This window comes from Lichenostomus cassidix, chromosome 5 (assembly GCF_008360975.1).
Source record: "Lichenostomus cassidix isolate B80296 chromosome 5, HeHo_3.0, whole genome shotgun sequence".
Lineage (NCBI taxonomy): Eukaryota > Metazoa > Chordata > Aves > Passeriformes > Meliphagidae > Lichenostomus > Lichenostomus cassidix.
Genome location: NC_139486.1, coordinates 30,208,651 through 30,230,421, shown reverse-complemented (window position 1 = coordinate 30,230,421; position 21,771 = coordinate 30,208,651). Strand labels below are relative to the sequence as shown.

General features: G+C 38.7%; 1 protein-coding gene across 11 annotated transcripts in view; it reads left to right on the top strand.

Moving 5' to 3' along the window:
* Positions 1-21,771, top strand: part of MEIS2 (Meis homeobox 2) — a 173,933-nt gene that overhangs the window by 49,313 nt on the left and 102,849 nt on the right. For all 11 annotated transcript variants that reach the window (XM_085062023.1, XM_085062021.1, XM_085062015.1 and 8 more), the window contains one exon: positions 3,577-3,722. In XM_085062023.1, coding sequence (XP_084918149.1) covers positions 3,577-3,722 — 146 coding nt within the window. The remainder of the gene's footprint in view (positions 1-3,576; positions 3,723-21,771) is intronic.

The window sequence follows — 21,771 nt, the reverse complement described above, 5'->3', positions numbered from 1 at the left end:
CGCTGTGTAAAGAAGTCTTGCATCTTCAGTCTCCTCCACAAACTCTTCCCCTGGAAGAGAAGGTCTTTAAGGAACCCCAGGTGGGTCACTTTGCAAGGTGTCTTGTAAACCCTTTCCATATTTTATAGGGGTTATGGAGACTATTACCTAGCATTGCTACAATCTTGAACGAGCTGGGTAAAATGCCTAATTCTCTACTGGCTTGAATCCTGCGTAGTCATTGACATCTCCAGAAAGAGAGTGCCACTTAAGGATTCTCCACTTTCCTAGAACACTGATAGGGTTTTGCAATCACATGTCCTCTTTGCTCAAGAATAAATGCGTGGTGAGGAAAAGCAGAAGAAAGTCACCCCTAATTTTTTTGGTGCTGTGGGAAAGAGAAAGAAGACCAAAATCTAGCCTTAATATCTCCTCTAGAAAACTGGGATAACTATGCTTGTTTAATTGCCATTTCCATAGAACTTAGGATTTGACTCTACTCTTGTTACAAATTACCATCTAAACCAAGATATGAATAGTTCATATAAGCAGAATCTCTTGTAATGATGACTTAAAGGTTTTAAATTTTGATTCCTTCACACAGTAGGAAGAAATCTAATTAATTCAGTCTACCATAAAGTGACTTTCATATCTCTTCATTTTATTTTGCTTTTGATAATTTATTTTTCTTCATTTAAAGTAACTGGTATTTATTCAGATACAGAAAACTAGGACCAGGTCCTCCATATCCAAGAAGTAAATAAGTCCATCTTGGAATAGACAGTTATGGGCTTTTTCTATCATTTCTTCCCACTAGAAATCCACTAATATGAGCAGTTGTAGTTCTATTAAAGATATGACAATACAGTTTACCAGGACTGGGCCTGTCATACACCAGCAACAAATCTTGCTGTATATTTTTTCTGATATCAGTTGGAGTTACAATATTTTAATTTCCTTTCAGGAGGTTATGGAACAGATTAGGGAAGCACCAACTCTTATGATTTCAACTGCTGATTAGGATGGGAAGGCAATGGGAGCTTTAGCTGAACTTTTCCTTCTTGGGCAGCTATTAGCTTTTGAAAACCAGGATATTAATAACCTCTTCAAAAGGTCCAAACACTGATTTAGCATTTAGGCGACTCATGCTGAGGATGCTCACAAATAGGAGAGTATCTATATGCAGACAGACAGGAATTTGTCCATGCAGAGGGTGAACTGGTGCTTCTGTGGTTTGAAAGGATGGTGTAGAGCAGAAGTTTTACAGCTCCACACATCCTGTGCATACACACATTTCTTTTACATAAAGAGACAAAGATGTCTTTATCCGCACGACAGATAGACAAACAGACTGACTGACTTCAAACTTACACTTTCAGTAGGGATTTTTTCCCCCCATCTCCGGGTACTGCTTTTCAAAATTGCCTGAGGCTACAGTACAGCACCTCAGATCCCCAAGGCCCATTGCCTGGCTCCTAATAGCCACTCTCCATCTGTGTCACATGAACAGCTGATGAGATAGCTCCAGTGTCTGTATTTTGGAGAGCATATCCACCCAGGTTAAAATGCTGGGGTTGCCAAGGAGCAGTCAGAAGCCATTAGTGTTTGTGAGAATTTGCCTTGCAGCAGTTCCTTGGCATAGTGGAAAGTGTGTGTGTGTGTGTGTGTGTGCACACGTGTCTGTGAGAGAGGAGTAGGGTGGAATATATGGGGGGGAAGAAAGCAGCAGAAAGGAGGGCTTTCTTAACAACCAATATATTGCAAAAGTGAACAGTTGGTTACAGTGTTTAGAGCTTCCATAATATCTTCGATTAGTTTACTGTGATTTGACTCTCCTTTCTCTATCGTTAATAGAAAAAAAGAAAAAAGCATGAAAAAGAGAGCAGTGACTTCAGGGTCTTGCTCTGGCGTTTGGGCAGATGGAAAGGAGCTGCTCTGCCTTGGGGCAGGGTGGTTGTAATGAAGTGGCCTGTCAGTCTGTAAATAGTGAGGGTCATCTCTTCCATGTGATGGAGGGTATCACATTGCAGTGAAAATGGAAATGTCAATAAAATTAATCTGCCAGCTCTTTGCTGTGGCTTTTTCTGTCTCTCCAGTCCAAAAGGGTTGGTTTTTCAGAGGGGACGCAGTACAAGAAGGGTGATCTGGCACAGGAGGGAAGATGGAGCTGAAATGCAAGTTTTGAAGCAAATGGACTCTGTGTAGCAGAAATGTATTCCGTTTAGTAGCACTGCAGGTCTAGATGAGGCTATAGGAATTAGCTCGTGAATCTATAGCATTCCTCAGGAAGCTATGGAGCGTCTAGCTCAGGCTACATTGAGCACAGAGTTTATTGTTTTAGGCTTTCTTGGACAAGGTTTTTACTTAGCATGGGATTTATGGCATTTACTGCTAATGAATGTCTATTCTTAAATTACAAAAACCACCGTCTCAGCACAATTCCCAGATGTCCTTCCAGGACCTCGGCTTCTTAAACACCAGCAGGGAGCATAAACTCTCCACTTCTCTGTTTTCCTCTTTCGTGTGGCTCCGGGCTAATGATGTGTAAGGAAAACACAGCAATCTATAAAGTCTCAGTGCTGTCCCAGTATTCTTCATTTATTTTGCATTTGATTATGCCACAAGTCGGATCTTGTTTCTTTCCTTTTTTTAAAGTTATTAGTTCAAATATTAATGTAGGAATATGGCATATATTGCTGCTCTTGATTGATGCCTTCCCAAAAACAGGAAGACGTGCTCGTATGAATTTTAAGAAAGTAGGGGTCCTGCAATGCCTTGCCAGAAGAGTTTTTCAGATACATAATTTAGATGCCCTCCAGGCAGGCTTTCAAGGCATTTTTGCTGGAGGGCAAGAAAAAATAACTATGACTGTTAAAAGTAAATGATTTTTGCTAATGCACAATTAATGCCAGGGAAAAGCACAGAAGAGAAGGATGTTGATGGAAAGTTCTGATTAAGTGAGAGCTCTACCTTGATGTGCATCCTTTTTTTTTTAATGATAATAATCACTGATGCAGAGACGTAGAAGTTTTCATGTCATGCAAATGCTGTGTGCAGGGTCGCACTAGGTGTACGTGTTTGTGGGTGCGTGTGAACGTGTGCTAGGAGGTGATGGTTACAGGGAGGGGCTCATCTGACAGTGTGTTATGTGCACTGAACGGTGACATGGTTACTGCCACCTCTGCAGAGGGCCTCGAATATATAGACTACAGAACATTTAACTTGATTACTTATACGTACGTATTCAGAATGGTTGTAGGGATGCATTTACTGTAAATGGGTTTTCTTGTGGCAGGTTTTCCCACATTGAATCCCATAATTGAGAAAGAGCTACTGCACTATGTCAAGCACACAATTATAATTGAATTAATGATATATGCATGTGTGAAACACAAAATTAGTATTTGCAGAGACACGGTTTTCTAATTTTTACATATTTGTATCAGCATTCTTATATAATGAGAAATGGTATGTGCCTGATCTAACAAATAAAAACCCCCCAAACTGTGGTAGTGTCTCGGTAATTAATGATACTTTCTGGCTTCTATATTTTGTTCATTAAACATCTTCTCCTTCCTGTTTTTCTCTTTGTTGTAGGAGATGGTTTAGACAACAGTGTAGCCTCACCTGGTACAGGAGATGACGATGACCCAGACAAGGACAAAAAGCGTCAGAAGAAAAGAGGCATTTTCCCCAAAGTAGCAACAAATATCATGAGAGCGTGGCTTTTCCAGCATCTCACAGTAAGTGGTGCCCAAAACCAAAACAAATTTCTATTCATGTGCCTAATGAGGTTTATTCATCATTATTAGAAATCAATTGTCCCCATAATTTTTTAACCATTATTAGGTCTCAGGTTTTCTTGCCTTTTTTTTCTTTTTTTTTTAATCAGATTTTTTTTTCTTGGGTCTTGGAATCATGACAAATCTCAAAGAAATCTATCTGTCTTATATATTTATTTATATAAACACACATCTATGCTTATAGAGAGAGAGAGAGTACAACACCTTAGTATGGAACACCACCTATATATGAAGTAACCATTTTTGGATTTAAATAATTCAAAATCTTCCTACAGACAGCAAAAGGGGGGTTCTTGCTTTAGCACATATAAAGCTCTGCCTTCTGGATTCTTTGTTGCTGGTCTCTGTTTACACAAACTTCATATGTATGTGGTGAAAGAGAGAGCCCTGCTCTGTGTGTGCTGACATGCACTGTGGATGTTAGAGAAGTCAAAGCAGCAGCTTGCAACCTTGTCATTGTTACTTTTATTTGTGAGAAATAAAGAAGGCTTACAGATTCCCTAATTTTTCAGTTGTGTAACAGAGAAAATAAGCATCTTTTTTGTTTCTCTTCAAGTCCATTAATATTAAAACCCAGACATATTCACATTTGGGGGGAGAGAGATTAAATATGTGAAGTAGCAATGCTTTCCTTGGGCTGTCTTTATTTGTCTGCTTGCTATTGGTTTTATGTGTTGGTGTTCTATTGTCTATTATAGCTTCACTTAGGCATCAAAACACTGTTCCACAGAAAAACTAGTAAACCTAGTTTACTTCACGTGGGAAATGATGGAAACTGGTAAAATTATCAATTGATTTTCTTCTTCCTTGCACTTTGAAATTGTTTCTCACTTGATAAGGCTTAAAATGCTAACTGTTATTAACTACCCCTTCTTCTACCAAAGTTTTATAAATTTCCACGGTAGCTGCTGTTGGTTACAGTGTAATGATTCCGGGACCCGATTTATTTATGATAGAGACTATTGAACTGCTCTGCCAGCAGCAGAGCTAAAAGGGGGAGCGATAGATTCACATTTCTAAACCATCATTTTGATGTAAGGACATTAGTAGCAAACTAAGGTGCATTGATCTGGCCTGTGGGGTCAGGATTAGCTGGAATAGCCAGTGTCTCTGCTGGAGTAGTGGTTATTCCTGCCTCTCAGCTATGGCCATTTCAAAGGTCAGGTGCCCTGTACCCACTTGGCTCAGAGGAATTAGACAGAACATGAGTCTCTGGGCTGATTACTTAACCAAAGACAAAATAATGAGTCCTAAGCAAATACTGACTAATTGAAAGGGCTGTAAATCCATTACATATTGGTCAGGGATAATCAGGAGTATTTAATCACTTTTATCTATTCAGGAGCACTGAAGCTGCAACAGCAAAGCCCTGAACCTTGCCATGTGCTTATTATTCTCATCATTATCAAAATTACTTCACAGCTGTTCTTTGCTACATCACCTCAGCTGGAGATTTACTAACCTGTAAAATGTTTTTAATTTGGAAGTCGAGTGAGTGCGAGTGGAGGGTTTTTCATTTAGCTGTAGGACATCTTTAGAGGAGTAGTACAGGCAGACAGCAAAAAGCAGGGCCACAAATAAACAAGTTTTGTTTGTAGACATCTCCATGTTAACTCCATTTCCTCTCATGAAATTTGTGATATCTAGGTTTTTTTCCTCCCTGCTTTTCTTTCTTATGTGCTCCTTGAAAGCATTTGAAATTGCTTATTAAACAGTCAACTGCTTCTTGCTTCTCTTGAGGAAAGTCCTTCTGGCTTTTTTTGAAATCCCTTTTCCTTGTTTCTGTCCTCTCTCTCCTGACCCTCTCCATCCTGCATGAATTAAGGAAATTTGCCATCACTGGTGAGGATGGCCTCACAAAAATGAGATTAAATGAACACAAAAAAGCCCCAAACCTTTTACCGTCCAGGCTTTAATGAGTTTGCAGGTGTTGAAAGATTTACTGCCCTGTAATTCTCAGACCTGCAAACTGATAATGGAGACCCCTGACCAGTGCAATGTAAATTCAGAAAGATTCTTGCCATAAACACATGCAGGGAAGGAAGAGAGCTCCTTTCTTTTAAAGATCTCACACTTTTTCTCAAATTAGCTTGTCCATTCAAAACGTAATGCTGGCTGAGCCAGAACGGGGGAATCTGTGATGTACAATTTTATTGTTTCAAGTAAATATCTTTACAATGGTAGTCCATGATTCAATGTACATTCCTTCATTACTACTCTAACCTTATTTCAAATTGGTTTGTTCCTCCTTTGTGCTGTATGACCTGTTCTTGTATTACAATAATCCCCTGATGTACCCTTTTTTCTTTCTCTCTCTCTCTCTCTCTCTCTCTTTTTTTTAAGAAACTAATTGAATTATCTCATTATTTTAATTTGTTAAGCAAATGTATTTTACGTCTCAGGATGTGTTCTTAAAGAAGGAGCTGCTTAGGCTTTGCCCCCTGAATGGGCCATTGGTACATTTTGACATTCATGCATTCATTAAGGAGAGGAACATAAAAGAGCTCTGGTTGTATTTTTTTTTCAAACACCCAACCAGCATGGAGCAACTTTTCCATAAGCCACAGGGGTCTCTCTACATATGTTCTCAACTGCAAGCCATTGTCACCTATTCTGAATACCTCAAAAGGACAAATAAAATACTAAAGGCCAACTGTAGCAATTGTTAGCTGTTAGTCTCAATATGACAAAAATCATTAACCTCTGATTTCCCTGGCAGTGGCAGGCCATCTCTTATGGCATGGATTAAACCTAAAAGTCTTTTAGACTGTCAAATTCCAAGACAGTAACTCAGATTAGACTAATTGTATTTACTTATGATTTTAAATAAAATGCATTTTTTTTCCTGTATTCAATCAGTTTGCAAACTCCTAAGGCAGCCAATTTTAAAAACTGAATGGCCTAAGTGGCTTTTTTGAAGAGACAGGCACTTGAACTCTGATGTAGAATGAATGTGTCTGACAGACTGTGTCTTTCAAAATGATTTCTAACCCCTATCACAGCTTCCATTTTGTAGTAACTTTAATTATATTTGAAATAGGATACACATGCATGTTTTTATTGTTGGAAATCAAATGCAAGGGGTAGAAGCTTCTGTCATGTTCTCGTTCACTTACTGAGCTCTGTCTTACATTTGGAATTACAACAGTACTGGAAGATAAAAGACCTGAGGATGAATTGGTTGGAAATATGTATGCTTTTTCTGGATAATATCCAGTGTTTAAGAAAGTAGAGGAAATCTAGTCTGGTAGTATAATCTTTTCAATAGTACATAAAGATTACGACATCAGAAAGGTAAACCTGACATTATGACTGTTTTTAGTTGAGTTCAAAGGTGGTTAAAGAAAAGAAACAGCAAGAAATCTGACCCAAGCCGAGAGTTTATTCATAGCTTTGGAAGACTCCTTTTCCTCTATGCTAAGGAGTTCTTAGTACACTCAATTAGCCTCTCAGACATCTCTGCTTTCCTCCCTCAAGTGCTCCCCTATTTGCCCTGCAAAGAACATATTTGATCACGAAGTGAAAACAGGAAGTGCTCAAATGTATAGACACCTCCAGCTTATACCAATGTTGAGATTAGGATTTCTTTCCAGCAACTATAGAGCCAGCCCCCCTCCTCCCATGCCCTTTTAAAGGATGAAGGACCTTTAAAATATACATACATAATCAGAGAAGTTATAGAGGAAGTAATTATACCATTCCATGGACTTGTACCTCTGGTAGTTCATCCATTTCTGCAGCTGTGTGCCAGCGACTACAATTTTGCTACATTCAACATTTTTTCATCTTCTTTTACAGAGCTGGTAGAACAGAATCTCGTTTATTCTTTGACACTTATCTGGAGTGATGCCCTTTGTTAAAATTCTATTTTGGTTCTTTCTTTTGTTACAGCCTTTAAGAAGATGTGTATCTTAACTAATAGTACCAGATTTAGCAATGGTAGCCTGCAAACTAAAGCTTTTTAGGAAAATTCCAAATTCCCATCTGATTTGGGATGTCCCCCATGAATTCAGAGGACTTGAGCTGGTTTTGTTGCTTTTTTTTCCTAGCTGAAGTTCTGTCTTCTAACACTGAGCATTGTCATTTTAGCCTGATATCCACAAACATCTGGCTTAAAATCTTGCTGTTTACACAGTCTATTGTAGAATATATTTTGGTTTTATCTGTTTTATTGTCAGGCTAGAGTAAGTTCTCCTGGAAGGTGGTAAAATGACCCAGCCACAGCTTTTGTAGTTGCCTGAGTTAATTTTCTTAACTTGTCATATTCAGGTGTCCAGATTAGATAATATGAATAGTCTTACTGAAACAGATTTTTTTTTCTGTATTTATGTGAGTGTATCTGAGAATAAAATGTGTATCTATCATATTTTGATGAATGGCTTATCAAGCCTTTCATACAGGGTGGTTATTTTATTTATTCATTAGACTTGATTCTAGAGATTAATATCATCAGCCAAAGCCAATCTTGGAGCAAGTGTTCAAAGTAGTTGAATCCAACCCAAATTCATATATATCTCCTTCCAAATTGTGATTTTAGGAATAATACCTTTAAGAAAGGTTATAAACATAGTGCTATTGCACTCCACACTGAACAGCTTACTTTCATACCAAACTATAGAACAGCTTTTCTCAGAGATGTGATCTGGGAGAAGCATTCTTCACACTGCTGTTTTTTCTCTACTTTAAAAAAAGAAAATCAAACCCAAAAATACAACAGACCTCTGTCCAGTTAAAATGGTGAGAAGAAGGCTGGGAGACTCCAGATAACACACGAATGTGCAGTCATTCTAGTGAATCTTAGTGCATGGTTGGAGTGTATTGTAACATGCTATAACCTCCGAGGGTACACAGAGGTGAACAATGTCCTCTGACTCTGCTATAAAACTACCTGCATGTGTGTTCACATGGCTGCCATTTCCACCTCAGTGCACCACAGAGCCAGAGAGCTGGAGGAGCCTAAGCTGGAGTTTTATTCCAGGTCTGCTTTCAGGCAGGGCTGGCTGTGTGCTGAGTTTTCAGCTAGGTAATAAGTTGCCTGCTGGTGTAGAACAGACCTCTTTGTACAAGCACCACCTGTTTGGAAGCATGTCCTACAAAATAATATTGTGCTCATTTTTCATCTGGATAAACTTTTGTGAGGAGAGGTTAAATGACTTCACCTCCCAGTGCCAAAGAAATATCAGTATCTGAACACTAAACTCCCATGACTTGTGGTCTTGCAGTTCCCAGGATGATGGAGTTGTGCCTCTTTGTACCCCAGAGTTGCTCTGGTGTCTCACCAGAGGAGCTGGTGCTGGCCATTAACGTTTGTTGTTATTGCTGCTGGTAGCACAGCCCAATGTCACCAGCATTCCCCTCCTGTCCTGCCTGCCTGCACTACCATGTCACCAGCCTGGGCAGAATAAACCAAAATGACACTTCTGATCCCAGGCTGAAAGGTTTCATCCTCTGAGTGCTCCTAGTCCTTGGCCATGAAATCCATCCTGAAGATTTAGTAAGAGACCAAACATTCATATACCTTTTAAACGCCACAGTCTTAAGAGAAAAGAGCTGAAATGGGGTGGGGGTGGGGCTTTGTTTGTTTTAAAAATGGAATCTGAGATTAGATCTGACATTTCTACATCCACCCCCTACAGAAGAGGGAACCCAGGGTCATGGGGTGTGTGGGCCTCAAAAGCTAGCTTTGTCTGGGAGTGGTTAATCTAATCATTGTTACATAGACATCTGTTATTTCTTCTGAAAAATTGATGCTTTTGTGACACAATGATCCATCTATTTAGTACAACAGCCTGAGTAATTAAATTAAAAAAAGAATATTTTTGTGGGAGCGTGTATTATAAAACTGCCATACCTCCTTGTACCAGCGAAAAGGCTGAGGAGAGGGAGTGGAAGATGGAGAGGGGGAGAGGGAGAGGAGTGCTTTAAGTCTCGCATTGTTTTCTGCTGGCTGGAGGAAAACATCTGTGAATTGTTTGAACTGAACCTTAGCAGGGACTGTCTGAATCTGTGTCATCTCTGTTTAATTTCAGGAAATGATGTCACAGCGCATTAAATAACAATGCTGCATGATTTATTTTTACTTGTACATGCTGTCCTAAGCATTTCGGTTACACGGCAGTGTTTCCAATTAAGTGCAAGCTTTCGGTTTTAAAAAATATACTCAGTAATGCTTTTTTGGGGGGGCATGGGGTATGGGGAGGCTGGGTTTTTTAGGGGGTCACCAAGGTTCAGGGCTGTCGGAGGGCTCTGGGCCCATTTGTCATGTGCTTATTTGTAGTTGGGACTGGATGTCAGCGCTCTCGTCACCCATGGCAACCTCCAGGACCGTGGGTTTGTTACAAAGCCTGTCTGGGGGAGAAAAAAACCTAAATATTCCGAACCAATCCGTCAAAAGACCTATTAGATAGTTATTGCCAGGCCTATGTACTGTAGCTTTTGCCTCGATCAAACTTTCTGCACTCCCCCTTCTTCTGTAGAAGAATAGAGGACATAAGTCAATTCTGTCTGCCATCTGTCGCCTCTCTCCCCGCTCCTCAAATTAAAGAGACAGTCCAAAATTTAAATAATCTGATACAATCACAGGAAGCCCGCCTGGAAATTATTACATGTGCATTTGGTTGATGGTTTTTTTTACTTCTCATTTTATTTTGAAGAGGGGATCTTTATAGTACTACTTTGGAGATCAAAATATGTTGAGTGTTTCAGCTTCAAAAATAGCATGCTGAGAAATACTGGATTTGCAGTGTCACCGAGTTGTTTTCTAATAGGATTCCGAGTTATATATAGGGTGAAATTCACACACACACACACACACCCTCCCCACCCCCCCAAAGAATCCCCAAGTTGCAAATCCTGCAAGGGACAAGTAAATGAATCACACCACTCTTTCCCTCCAGCTCTCCCACCCGTTTCATGCCCTTTCCATCCCCAAATCTGTGGCAGGATGAGGGGCTGCACCAAAATCATTTTTGGTCCTACTAGGACCATTTAAGCTATTGAGTCTACCTAATGGTCATCTTCTAGGCCTTCTATAATAGTTTTTCACAGTACCCTGTCTGATATTAGCTAGTTATGCTTTATATTAGCCTCTCCTTGTTTTTTCCTTTATACCACCCTGCCTGTTTTTGCCTCCTCCTCATCAACAGGCAACAAAATGTGTCAGGGCTGCAGCAAGGTGAATTTCCTTCATGTGACATCTGAGGTCAGCCAATGCCAAACTCTCAGATAATGTGGCTAGATGTTACTTCCCAATTTAATATTTTATCTGCCATTTTCAAACAGGGAATTCCTGAGAACAACAAAAAACATGTGCATGGTTTTATTTGAGGCTTGATTAAAAAGCCTTGACTGAGCAAGCTGAACATGGCCTAGCAGAAGACATGATCATCCTCTGTTTTTTTTCTGATTGTTATTGTCAAATTACAAAGATTTGCAGTCAGTATAGGGAGTAAGTGAAAAGAAAAGAAGAGAGAAAACCAAAGTTCAATTAATGAATTCATTTAAGTAATTGAAACAAGGAAGTGGTAGTGACAACGATTCACATACACAGAGTTGTGGCTTTGAAACTTGCAAGGCAAAAGGTGGTTTAACCAAAGAATATGCAAATATAAAGTGTTTAAACTCCATTTTCACTCCAAAAATATTGCACAAAAATACTGTGATCTGCAGCTTTTGAAGATCAAGATCACAGTCAACTAGAGGAGAGAATTCTTTGGAGTGTCTTCAAGTTCCACTACCTAAAGCTGCTGTCATCAGAAAATTCATAGTTACTCCCTTTTTCTGTAGTGTGCACACATGATTATATGTAGATACAAAATATATATTTTAGGGAAAACACAATTGCTGTTGTTTGTGCAGTAATACTGCCTCTCAGTTTTGCCTCAGGACATGTTTAATACTTTCTTTTCAAGATCCATGAGAAGGACAATTGGTTTCAAGGAAGTTTTTGGTAAAAATTAGAGTTACACTGGAAAAAAAAGCATGTTTCTGCCAACAGATCCACATCTGCAAAGAAATTGATATGTTAATTCTTATTCTAATGAAGAGAGTTATTTGTGGCAGACAATATTACTCCTGGTGTTGTGGAGTTTGTCTTGAGTTATCATACCTAGAATACCATGCATTAGGTATTTTAGAGTTGATTGGCAGCAGTTGTTTGCAATATTTAAAACAATCATTGGCATCTCTAAAGATTTATTATTGCCTTTAAGCTTAATGGCAATACAGATATGATGCTTTTGCATTTGTTATTTTTTATTTTAACTGCTAGCCCCAAATCTGCCAAAACTAGTTTCAGTTGTTTTGTCTAATATGGGGTGATAGGTTGTCAACTCACTGTATAATGCCATAAAGATTTTTTTTAAATCTTGGGTTTATCTTTTTATGATGGCAGTTCAAAACACATATTTTATTTGTAGCAGTTGACTACTTATGTCCATAAAATGTTTAACATCTCATGACATACTCTTACAATCTCAGGAAAATAAATCTGAGTAGCTCAGTTAACAGCAGCAAATATTTTAGTTCAGTGTTTAAAAAAAAAAAAAAATCTATACATATCAATTTGTTTATTGCTATAGAAATTTGACTGTCATCAGGATCAAGTACTTATTTGGTCATTTCAAAGTGGTAGATTGATATTCCAAAGTGGATATCCTGTGGAAATACCCTTTGACTAAATCAGATAGCAATGGGAAAGCTCCTGTTCACTTTCTTAAGGTATACTAAATATGTGAAAGGAATAGAGTTTTGTAAGATCATGGCCTATTCTAGACTACTGTGAGCTTGTTATGTCCATTAAAAAAACTCCAAAGATGATGTAAGCTATATTGTTTGTTTATATGCTGTATACATATATAGATCTTCGTAAAAGCAGTTACTTTTCCTCCCGGGTAAATTTAAAAATTCACGTTTTATTCTTTTGATATCTATTTCCAGAAAATTCAGAAATTAGTGCCTATCGGTGTGTATCTCTCAGTTCTCCTTCCACTAATTCCAGTGGAACTCTGATCCCTTTGAAAAAGCCAGAGAAAATGTAGTGAAATCATAATGGGAGATAGACAGAAAAACACTCAGTAAGTGTTAAACGCTATAACCATTTTATCCACGAATTACACTTAACAACTCTTTCAACTATTCCCTATTTTATGATAGAAAGACAAATGTCTTGAGTACTCAACTGTTTGTCACATTCTCTTGTGACCCAGCTTTTGCTGCTGTCCCTAGGATGCTTTAGCACAAGGGAGCTCTGGTAGGCATGTGGAGCTTTCACTTCTCTGACCATGACAAGACACTCTGCCTTAGTTTCCCTGTTTAAACTGTGCCATAATGATTGTGGCTGCTTTTTGGAGTGTTTTAATATTTACAGATGAAAAACACTGTCTGTGTCTTATACTCTGCAAGGTGAATTACAGAGAATTACACTGATGTTGTGGTATTATCCTGCTGCTGAAACAGCATGGTAGTCATGCAATGCTTGTAGAAATACCTGTACTTCTGTAGACTTTGAAAGTTCAGGAAAATTTTATCTTTATGAAGGAGTACTTAATATAAAACAAAGTGTTACGTTCTTGCTTGTCTACTCTGAAGACGACCGCATGGTTTCTACAAGGTACTTTAGTGCAAGTGTCTTGAGCTTGGGTTAATTTTGTCAAGTATCCTCCTTGCTGGTGACCTGATGTGGTGATTGCTGCATGTAAATGGTATCAAATATCTTTCCCAGAAAGCATAAAGAGAAAAAACGCTTGGCATCAACTGCTGGCCAAGAGGAAATAGTGAGAATAAAGGGAGTGTAACAGTATTAACAAATGCATCTTTGTAGTTCAAAAAGTTGCTAGTGGATATTTCCCTCCTCAACAGTCCAGGGAGTTTCCTGATGTGAAATTGGACTTTGGCAGCTTTCCAGCCAGTCCTGATCCTTTCTGCTGTCTCTTTTGACTCAGCCAGGTGCTTCCCACTTGTGCATCCCACTTGTGCTTGAATCAAGAAACAGGAAACAGGATGGGTGACTTGGAGTGAAGAGTAAGGGACTGAAGGGACATTGCAATGTCCCCATTTCATACTGGAAAAGTCCCTGCCTACTGAGGACCACATGCAGATAGCTGACAGCTGTTTACATCGTCCACAAATGGGCTATTCAGGGATAAGGAGTATGAATAGTGAGAAAGATCATGATATGTGTGATAAGAGGAATAAGGAATGTTATGTGGTCAGAAAACTCGTGTGTGTTTGAGGGAGTTGGCAAAGAAGTGTTGCGTAGGAATGGTGGCACATGTAAATTGCCAAGAAAGTTGGTTAATTTGAGGCATCACTAAAAATATAAATGTTTAAAGAGTGCTTTAGTTTCAACTGCAAAGGGATAGTCTGATTATCTCTTTCAGATATAAAATAGGAAATTAAACAGAAACATGTGAAAATGGGTTAATTATTGTGAACAACAAAAAGAGGGAAAATAATTTGATTCACTTCTCCCTTTCACCTTCTTTATTCTTCTGGTGGACTAATGCAAGAGTTGCGTTACTTGGTCTTGTCCGTTTCTATTCAATTTCTTCCAGTTACAGAAGGACACATTACTGCATGATCTAACATCTCTTAAGAAAGAGAGGTGCCCACTTACATCTCAAGATTAAAAAGCCTACAATATATGCACACGTTGTATGGTGTCCACAAACTGCCAAGCAGACATTTCTCAGACAAAAAAATCCACTACTTTGTGCATATCTAACTAAAGCATTTCTGGATAATTTACTGCTGTAATTAATCTTAGCTGTCCTGACTCTGATGAACTTATATCCCAAAATGCTCTTGGATGTAACCAACCATCTGAGAAAAGAGGCTCTTGCCACTTTCTCTCCCTTTTCTTCCCCAAAAGTTGTCCATTTATAAAGCAATAATGCTTTCAAAGTAGATTAAATCCCCCTGTGAACCAGTGCAAAACTATACGTGCAGCAGGAGAAAAAAATGTCTACAAATTAACAAGACTATGGTGTTTTTCTAGAGTGGTTACAAATAAATATAACTATAGAACTGTGCAACTATCATGAGTTTGGCCCCTGGGGTCTGAACCTTGTTCAAAGCCCCAGCTGCAAAGATACAATACTGCACTCTCCATTCGGCAGTGGTCTAACATGCTCTACTTCCTCCCGAAAAAGCTCTGCAGCAAACTTCTTGCTGAGACTGAAAACTCTTTCAAATAAGGCCTGGGGACTCATGAGCTTTCTACTCAGTACCCTATAGGCTCACTCCATGAAAAAGTATCTTGCCTAAAAGAGGCCAAATATCACACAACAGAGCTGGTGGGAAATTCAAACTGTTCTAAGCAAAGAAGTCAATAGAGCTGCTGTACTGAAAGGTAATGTTCAGAGTGAGATCACCGTGTTATGATCTCATGCTGAACATCAGGACTGTTTTTTTTTTCTTGAGGATTATGAAACTAGCCTGAGGCCAGTCTGATGAGAGTCTGAGAAAGATACAGAAGGATGTTTGGAGAGCCTGGACTATCAGGCCCCTTATTCCCCAAAAAGGGTAACAGAGGCTGAAAAAAGATGAGAGAAATGAGAGCTGTATTGTTATTTCCAGTGCTCTTTCCATCCATCCCAAAAATACAAGCTCTAGCCGTAGACAGAGAATATGTATACTGAAGCAGTGAATAAGCACAGGCTACAAAGAGATAAGGGGAGAAATTACTGAAGAGGAACAAAACACCTTGCAGGAATAATGGAATTCAGCAGCCAAACCCCAGTCATTTAGACTGTAGAACAATCTGTGGAAGTGCCTTTGCTTAACACTTTTAAAAGTAGACTCCAAAAAAACATTTGAAGATATGCGAGAGAAACTGCTGAGAAACATCTTGCATTCCTGGGCTTACACTAAAGTAGTGTTGCCTGAAGCTTTTCTCATGTTTTCATGTTTTCTCATTAATGATTAAAAACTGAAAAGTGTCTTGAAATTAGAGCTGTTTTCAGAAGGCAACCTCCCCAAATTTGGCTTCCTCAGGTTTAAGTTTTTGTTGTATTTGTTTCAACTTTTGTAATGACATTTCATTTATCTGTCAGTGAAAAAATTATTGCAAAATTAACTTATAAAGTCAAACAAGAAATGGGCTTGAGCCACAACCTAAAGAATTAAGCTTAAGAGAAATATTTAATTACTGTTCCTTCAGGCATTGGGAGTGGATGCTGAAGGTCAGCCAGGCTGACAAAGGAAGAGACTTCGTATTGAGGACTTTATGTAAAAACACCTTCCTTTCAGATATTCAGGGGCAGAGACTGTGTTACAATACATACCCTACTCTCCATTCACAACATGTGAAGTTTCACCAATATCTGGGTAAGGGGCACGTCTGAAGTCAATACGTACCCAGCTTACTGTTCCCCAATATATCTGACATCTTCTCCAACATTTGCTCTATGAAACATCAATCCAAATCACCAAAAGTTGTTTGAACCTTCAAAATACAAATGTTAATTTTTAAGGTCCATAGATCGAATGCACATTTAATGTAAAGTGGGGCTGATTATGTATTTACACAGAAGATTGAATGCCAAAATGGGTGAAAAACACAGCTTTTTCACCTGTTTTTCACTTACAGACATTTATGGCAATTTGACACCATGATTCAAAAACAAAGCTTGGGCCCTCAGAGAGGCAGAATGACCGCAAGAAAATATTGACTGAGTGCCTGCTGACTTCAACTGCTGAATTTCACACACAGCTTTCCTCAAAAGTATCAAGAAGAAAGAGATTGTATTTTGAATTTAAAATGAAATTTTGCTTTTGAACATTACTTTATAATAATGTAACTGTGGGGTTCCACGTTCATCTCAATGACTTCCAGATCAAATGAACTCCCTTTTCATGGCAGAAAAATGCTTATTTTTTTCCTCCTCTTTTTTTATTTTTTCCTCCCACATTGCCAGAATTAGAAATTTAGCCTTGGATGTTAGATCCAAGTTGGATTCTTTCTGGCTCATTTATTGGCAGTCACAAGGATTATACGATAACAATAATGTTGCAATTACAATGGTAAAGCTATGCAATTACAACAATAAATAGACGATGGATTGGCCAGAAAAAAAGTCCAGTTTTTTTGCCTATAGCTAGGCTGGCTTTATGAAGAAAAATAGCACAAACTTCTACTATGGATTGAAATCAATGGCATTTTTTTGTCAGCAGAGAATCAAATGCAATTCAGACACACAGGGACATAAATCTGTTCAGTAAGTCACTTTTCAGAACACTGCTGCTTAGTTTTGTTAGTATTTTTCTCCTTTTGGGTATTTTTTTCTGTCTGGCACAACATAGGGTTAGTGAGTCAGGCATGTTTGGAAGGCTTTTAAAGAAGTGAAGCAACAGGACAAAGATCTCTTTTTCTCCTTCTTAATTATACTTCCTAGGAATGGGCTTATGTACCCATTTTAAAGATGCCATAGGCATGACATGCCTTTTGTAGGATTTTCATATGCAGTTCAGAAGTTACCTGCTTGAGAAATGTGAGCAGGAGCTTTCCATGGCTGCATGTTGGAATCCTCCTAGCTGCAAAAGCAGTGAAAACTGACCTTTGCTCTCTGAACAAGGAGTCTTCTGGCATGGAGCTTAGTTTTCCTACTGCTCTTCAAAACTGTAAATAATGTTAGTATACCCTGAATTCAGTGCATGCAGCACTTTACATTACTACTGTGTATCTTAAAATAAACAACATTGCAAGCTGTTTATTTTGGTGTTACTATGTATGCATTTTTTAAACAGTGGTTACTTAAACAAATGTCTCTGTTCCCACAGCACTTAAAAGCTGCTGTTTGCTCATTGTGGTTTTTGGGTTTTGTCACTTTTGTTTTGATTGTTTCTGAAAATCACACTGGAGGATACAGAAGACAGGAGTAAGTTGTACTTGATCCAAACAAATGCTTCATGTCACAGCTTTTTCTTTGTGCCAGTTTTTCCCATGTTCCTAGCAGAAATAATTTTGGTTTAGCTCAAATGTAGAGATCACCAGCATTCCAGATTGGTTCTAACTGTCCTCAAATGCATTTCTGCAGGGCAGTCAGGCCATGCATTTTTTATCAGAATTTGACCCTGAGATAGCAAAATTGTTTTAATAACATTAGTACTGATTATTTATTCATTGCTCAGCAAACAAAAGGTGCAGGGGATGAGAATTTAGGGAATTGAGGGTTTGCTCATCTTCCTTCATCCTCTCTCATCAGTCTTCATTCATCCACCCTAGAAACCTCAAGTGCCAAGCAAACTCCTGTGGTTGGAAATGCTGATATGAGGTTGATGAAAAAGCCATTATCAAAGACATCAACCTTTCTAAGCCACACTGCCACAGCTTCATGGCCCTCTATGTACACTGGGAGCTCAGAGGACACTTGCTGGTCTGTCGCAGTTCTGCTAGAGGTTTATATGATCTACATCACCTGTAGCAATGAGCTTTTGGTGATGGCTCTGCTTCTTGCTGTGCCATGTATACTGCTCTCAGATCATGGTGTATCTGGCTAAATCTCACTAAAAGGTTAAGGAAAAACTTATTTCTCCCTTCACTCACTCTCCCCACCTTGGTAAAAGGTGTCCACAGTACCTCATAATTGTGATAGTTATTCTATAGTCACTATGTTCCACTTTGCCAACTTTTCCTAGGTAATCTTCAATCAGTCCTTTCTTCTGGGAAAGAATAATACTTATCTGAGTCTGTAGAATTGTGTCTTAAGGGACTAAGAAATCTGAGGCTTCCTCTGGATGAATATTGCACTATTATATGGAAAACTGAGGACAGCAGAGCAAGGCCACCATCAGTATTTCTTAGCAGAGGCAACAGTGGTAGGTTGAGGGGTATGTGTTGTTAAAAATGAATAGTCATCTTAGCAGGTTCTGCCCTAATTTTGGAGTGAAAGAGTGCCTGGGCAGTCGTGAAAATGCTGAAGTGATTCCGGTGTGGAAAAGTTTTGATGAGTGCTCCAACAGACATGGGAGAGAGCACTAAACACTATCAGGTACTGAACTAACTCTGTCCAGCTCTGAGATCAGAGCAGCAGAAGAGTTTGGTTTCCTCACGCTTGAATACAGCTGAGAACTGAGTCCAAATTATTCATTTGTAGAACTTGTAAAGGTTGACTGTCCTTTTGCAACAGAAAGTAATCTTTTCACTCAACTGCTAATTGTTCCATGATTTTAATCAAGCAAGATTCTTAGATAAGGAAAATTAGTGTTTGAGAAAAATTGTGAATGCAATTCTTTTGCAACTTGTGTAGACTGTAAACCAGTTTGTCCTCCTTAATTATGGTCTTCAAAGATAAACAGGTTGAAGGGTGTGTTGCAGTCCTTGGCACAAATATAGCATATTTCAGTGCTTTGTTGAGCAAGATGTGTGTTTTTGAGAAAGAAATAAAAAGTTGCTTGCATTTTTTAATGTAGTTAAGATTTATTATTTTTTATTCATAGCTCAGCAGGTGCTGATTTTCAGCACTGTATGTATGCTTATTTGCTTCTGGACTTCTATACACTGGATAACCCCTGATCACTCGGAAGAACTATGTGACAATTAAGGATGAGAGGAGCATTAAATAGAAAAGTGACCAACAGCAGAGCAGTCCAACAGCAGTTGGACTGTGTAATTCTATTTACTAAGGGAGGACAGTATAATACACAAGTGTACCACAGCTTTCTTTTTCACTCCTAACATTTTCATCTAATTTGCAGAGCTATTACTTTGTTTGCTTTTTTTTCTTTTCACTGGCTGATAATTTTTCTCCTAATCATCCACAAGTCTTCCATGACTTGCTCTTCTTCTGCTTCACTCAGTGAGATATGGATTAAATCTGCTTCAATGGTAATATTTATATTTAAAATATTTTACCATGGTTTTTTCAGTCTAAATACTATGCCAACAGTCTAATTTGTGACTGAAATTACTAACATCATTTACATTTCTACCTCTTCTATCTGAGAGATAGAAGATGGCAGAATGATTAGCATTTTTTAAATGCTGTTAACAGAAATGAAAACTACTTAGTGGCAGCAAAGTTTTGTGAGAAGGAGCAGGTAACATTAAATATTTTTAAAGTACTCTAACGAGTGTTTTTTTCTTGGTTTTCACTAAATAAAATCTGCTCTATTGGCCAGACAAATGCTCCACTGAGCCAGATAAGGGTCAGCAGTGAGTGGGGATGAGGCCAAGGAATGATGCAAGTGCGGGAAGATCCCAGAAGTCCCAGTATGTCCTCCAAGCTTCTGGTGGGCAGAAGTTTAAAGACTTTCAGAGCTGGAAGTTAACATACAGATCATAAAGTTTAAGAGCAATGATGCATCTACATTTTCTTTTCGGGCCTGCTATGCACCAAACCATATATTCATGAGCTACAGTTGGAAGAGCTTAATTTTGGATTATTTGAGCCATTGGGGACATTTGTTAGAATATTTTCTGATGTGGAATGGGACATCTGAATAAGCATCACATTTCTTACAGTGTGGACATAAGTTTCTAAATGGTTTTAAAAAATGTAGAGAGAGCAAGGATATCTGTTTACACTTGATTTTAAATTAAACCTACTCTCTTTTGTGTAGCCACAGGAAAAACCTAGCCGCCCTGCAGCTTTCTCAGAAATTTTCATGAAGTGTTGGGAAAATTTTTTCTCCATTTGGAGGGAGCCCTGATTAAAACTTTAACCATTCCACATCTTTTCCATGCCCTCCATTGCTCTGATCCAGTTCTTTACATGATTGGCTCTGGCAAAATAAAACACTGATTAGCCCATGCATTTGGTGGAGTGCTTTCAAATAAATATCCCCACTGTGTCCTGGTTGAAAGCAGTCACACAGTTTTGACATAACCTAATAATGTGCAAAGCTTAAACCTTTAGCAGCTAGTTCTTGCAGACATATTTTTTTCTTTTTCCCCTTTTTCCCCTCCCTTCTTCTCCACGTGGCCCCTTCGGAGCTGCTGGAGGGCGTTGTTGAGAAGTTGCTACCGTTGATACAGTTGCTATTAATCACAGTCTGCCGTGTTGTGACGCAGGTTCTAATAACATCCCATTGAGCTGCCCTTGTATGCTGGAGGCTTACCAACAGCACTAGGCCTTTGATATTCATCTCACACCAGGATAAAGAAAATGTAGAGTTAAAAAAAAAAAGAAAAAAAACCCAACTGCAAATAGGCAAAGAACAAAAAATGGGGAAAACATAGCAAAATCAAAAACAGACACGCTTTCTGTGTGCTGCTTCGTTTACCATGGGAGCAGCAAAGCTATAAATCTCTGCTGTGTTGTTTGAAAATTGAACATGAGGCTGCTAAATTTATCATTCATTCTTTGTTGTTTCTGGGTAGTAGCTGCCTGACTTGGCTGACTTTGGTTTCTGTCCCCTCCTCAATAACAATTTTTGTTGTCATCGTTGTTTCAATACATTACACACGCAAATCAAAATTTTACCGGATCAAAGAATATTGGAGGATTTAGTAAAGTGCTCATAAAGGGGAGGAGGAACAAATTTGCTGCATGTTACACATCATGCTTCCTTGGCAACTGACTCCCTCACATTCATAATTACAGGAACATAATTTTTAAAAAGCAGCATGGGCGGGGGGAGGGAGAGGGAACACTTCCTTTGGTTAAAGACGTTCACAACTTTTAAAAAATGTGAGTCTTTGAAAATTAGAAAAAAAAAGTTCACCCATATGCTCTGTAAAGATTAAACCTGGAGCCTGATAGAACTGCACGATCACCTTCTTTTGTTAGCACTTCTTGTCCATGTTGAACTGCAAAGAAAAAAAGGTGGAAAGCAAGCCTGCTACAGATGTGACTGGTTATGAATATTCATGAATGCCATTGCTCCTCCTTTTCTACTGGCATCCAAGCCGTTCTGATCTCCCTCTCTTTTTTCCTCTTCTCCTTTCCATTCCCTTTCCTTCCTCAAGACTGAGCAAGACTGCAGTTTTATTTCGGTAACAGCCTGGTACGATACAGTTATCAGTGGCCTCCGAAGCCTTTTATTTCCA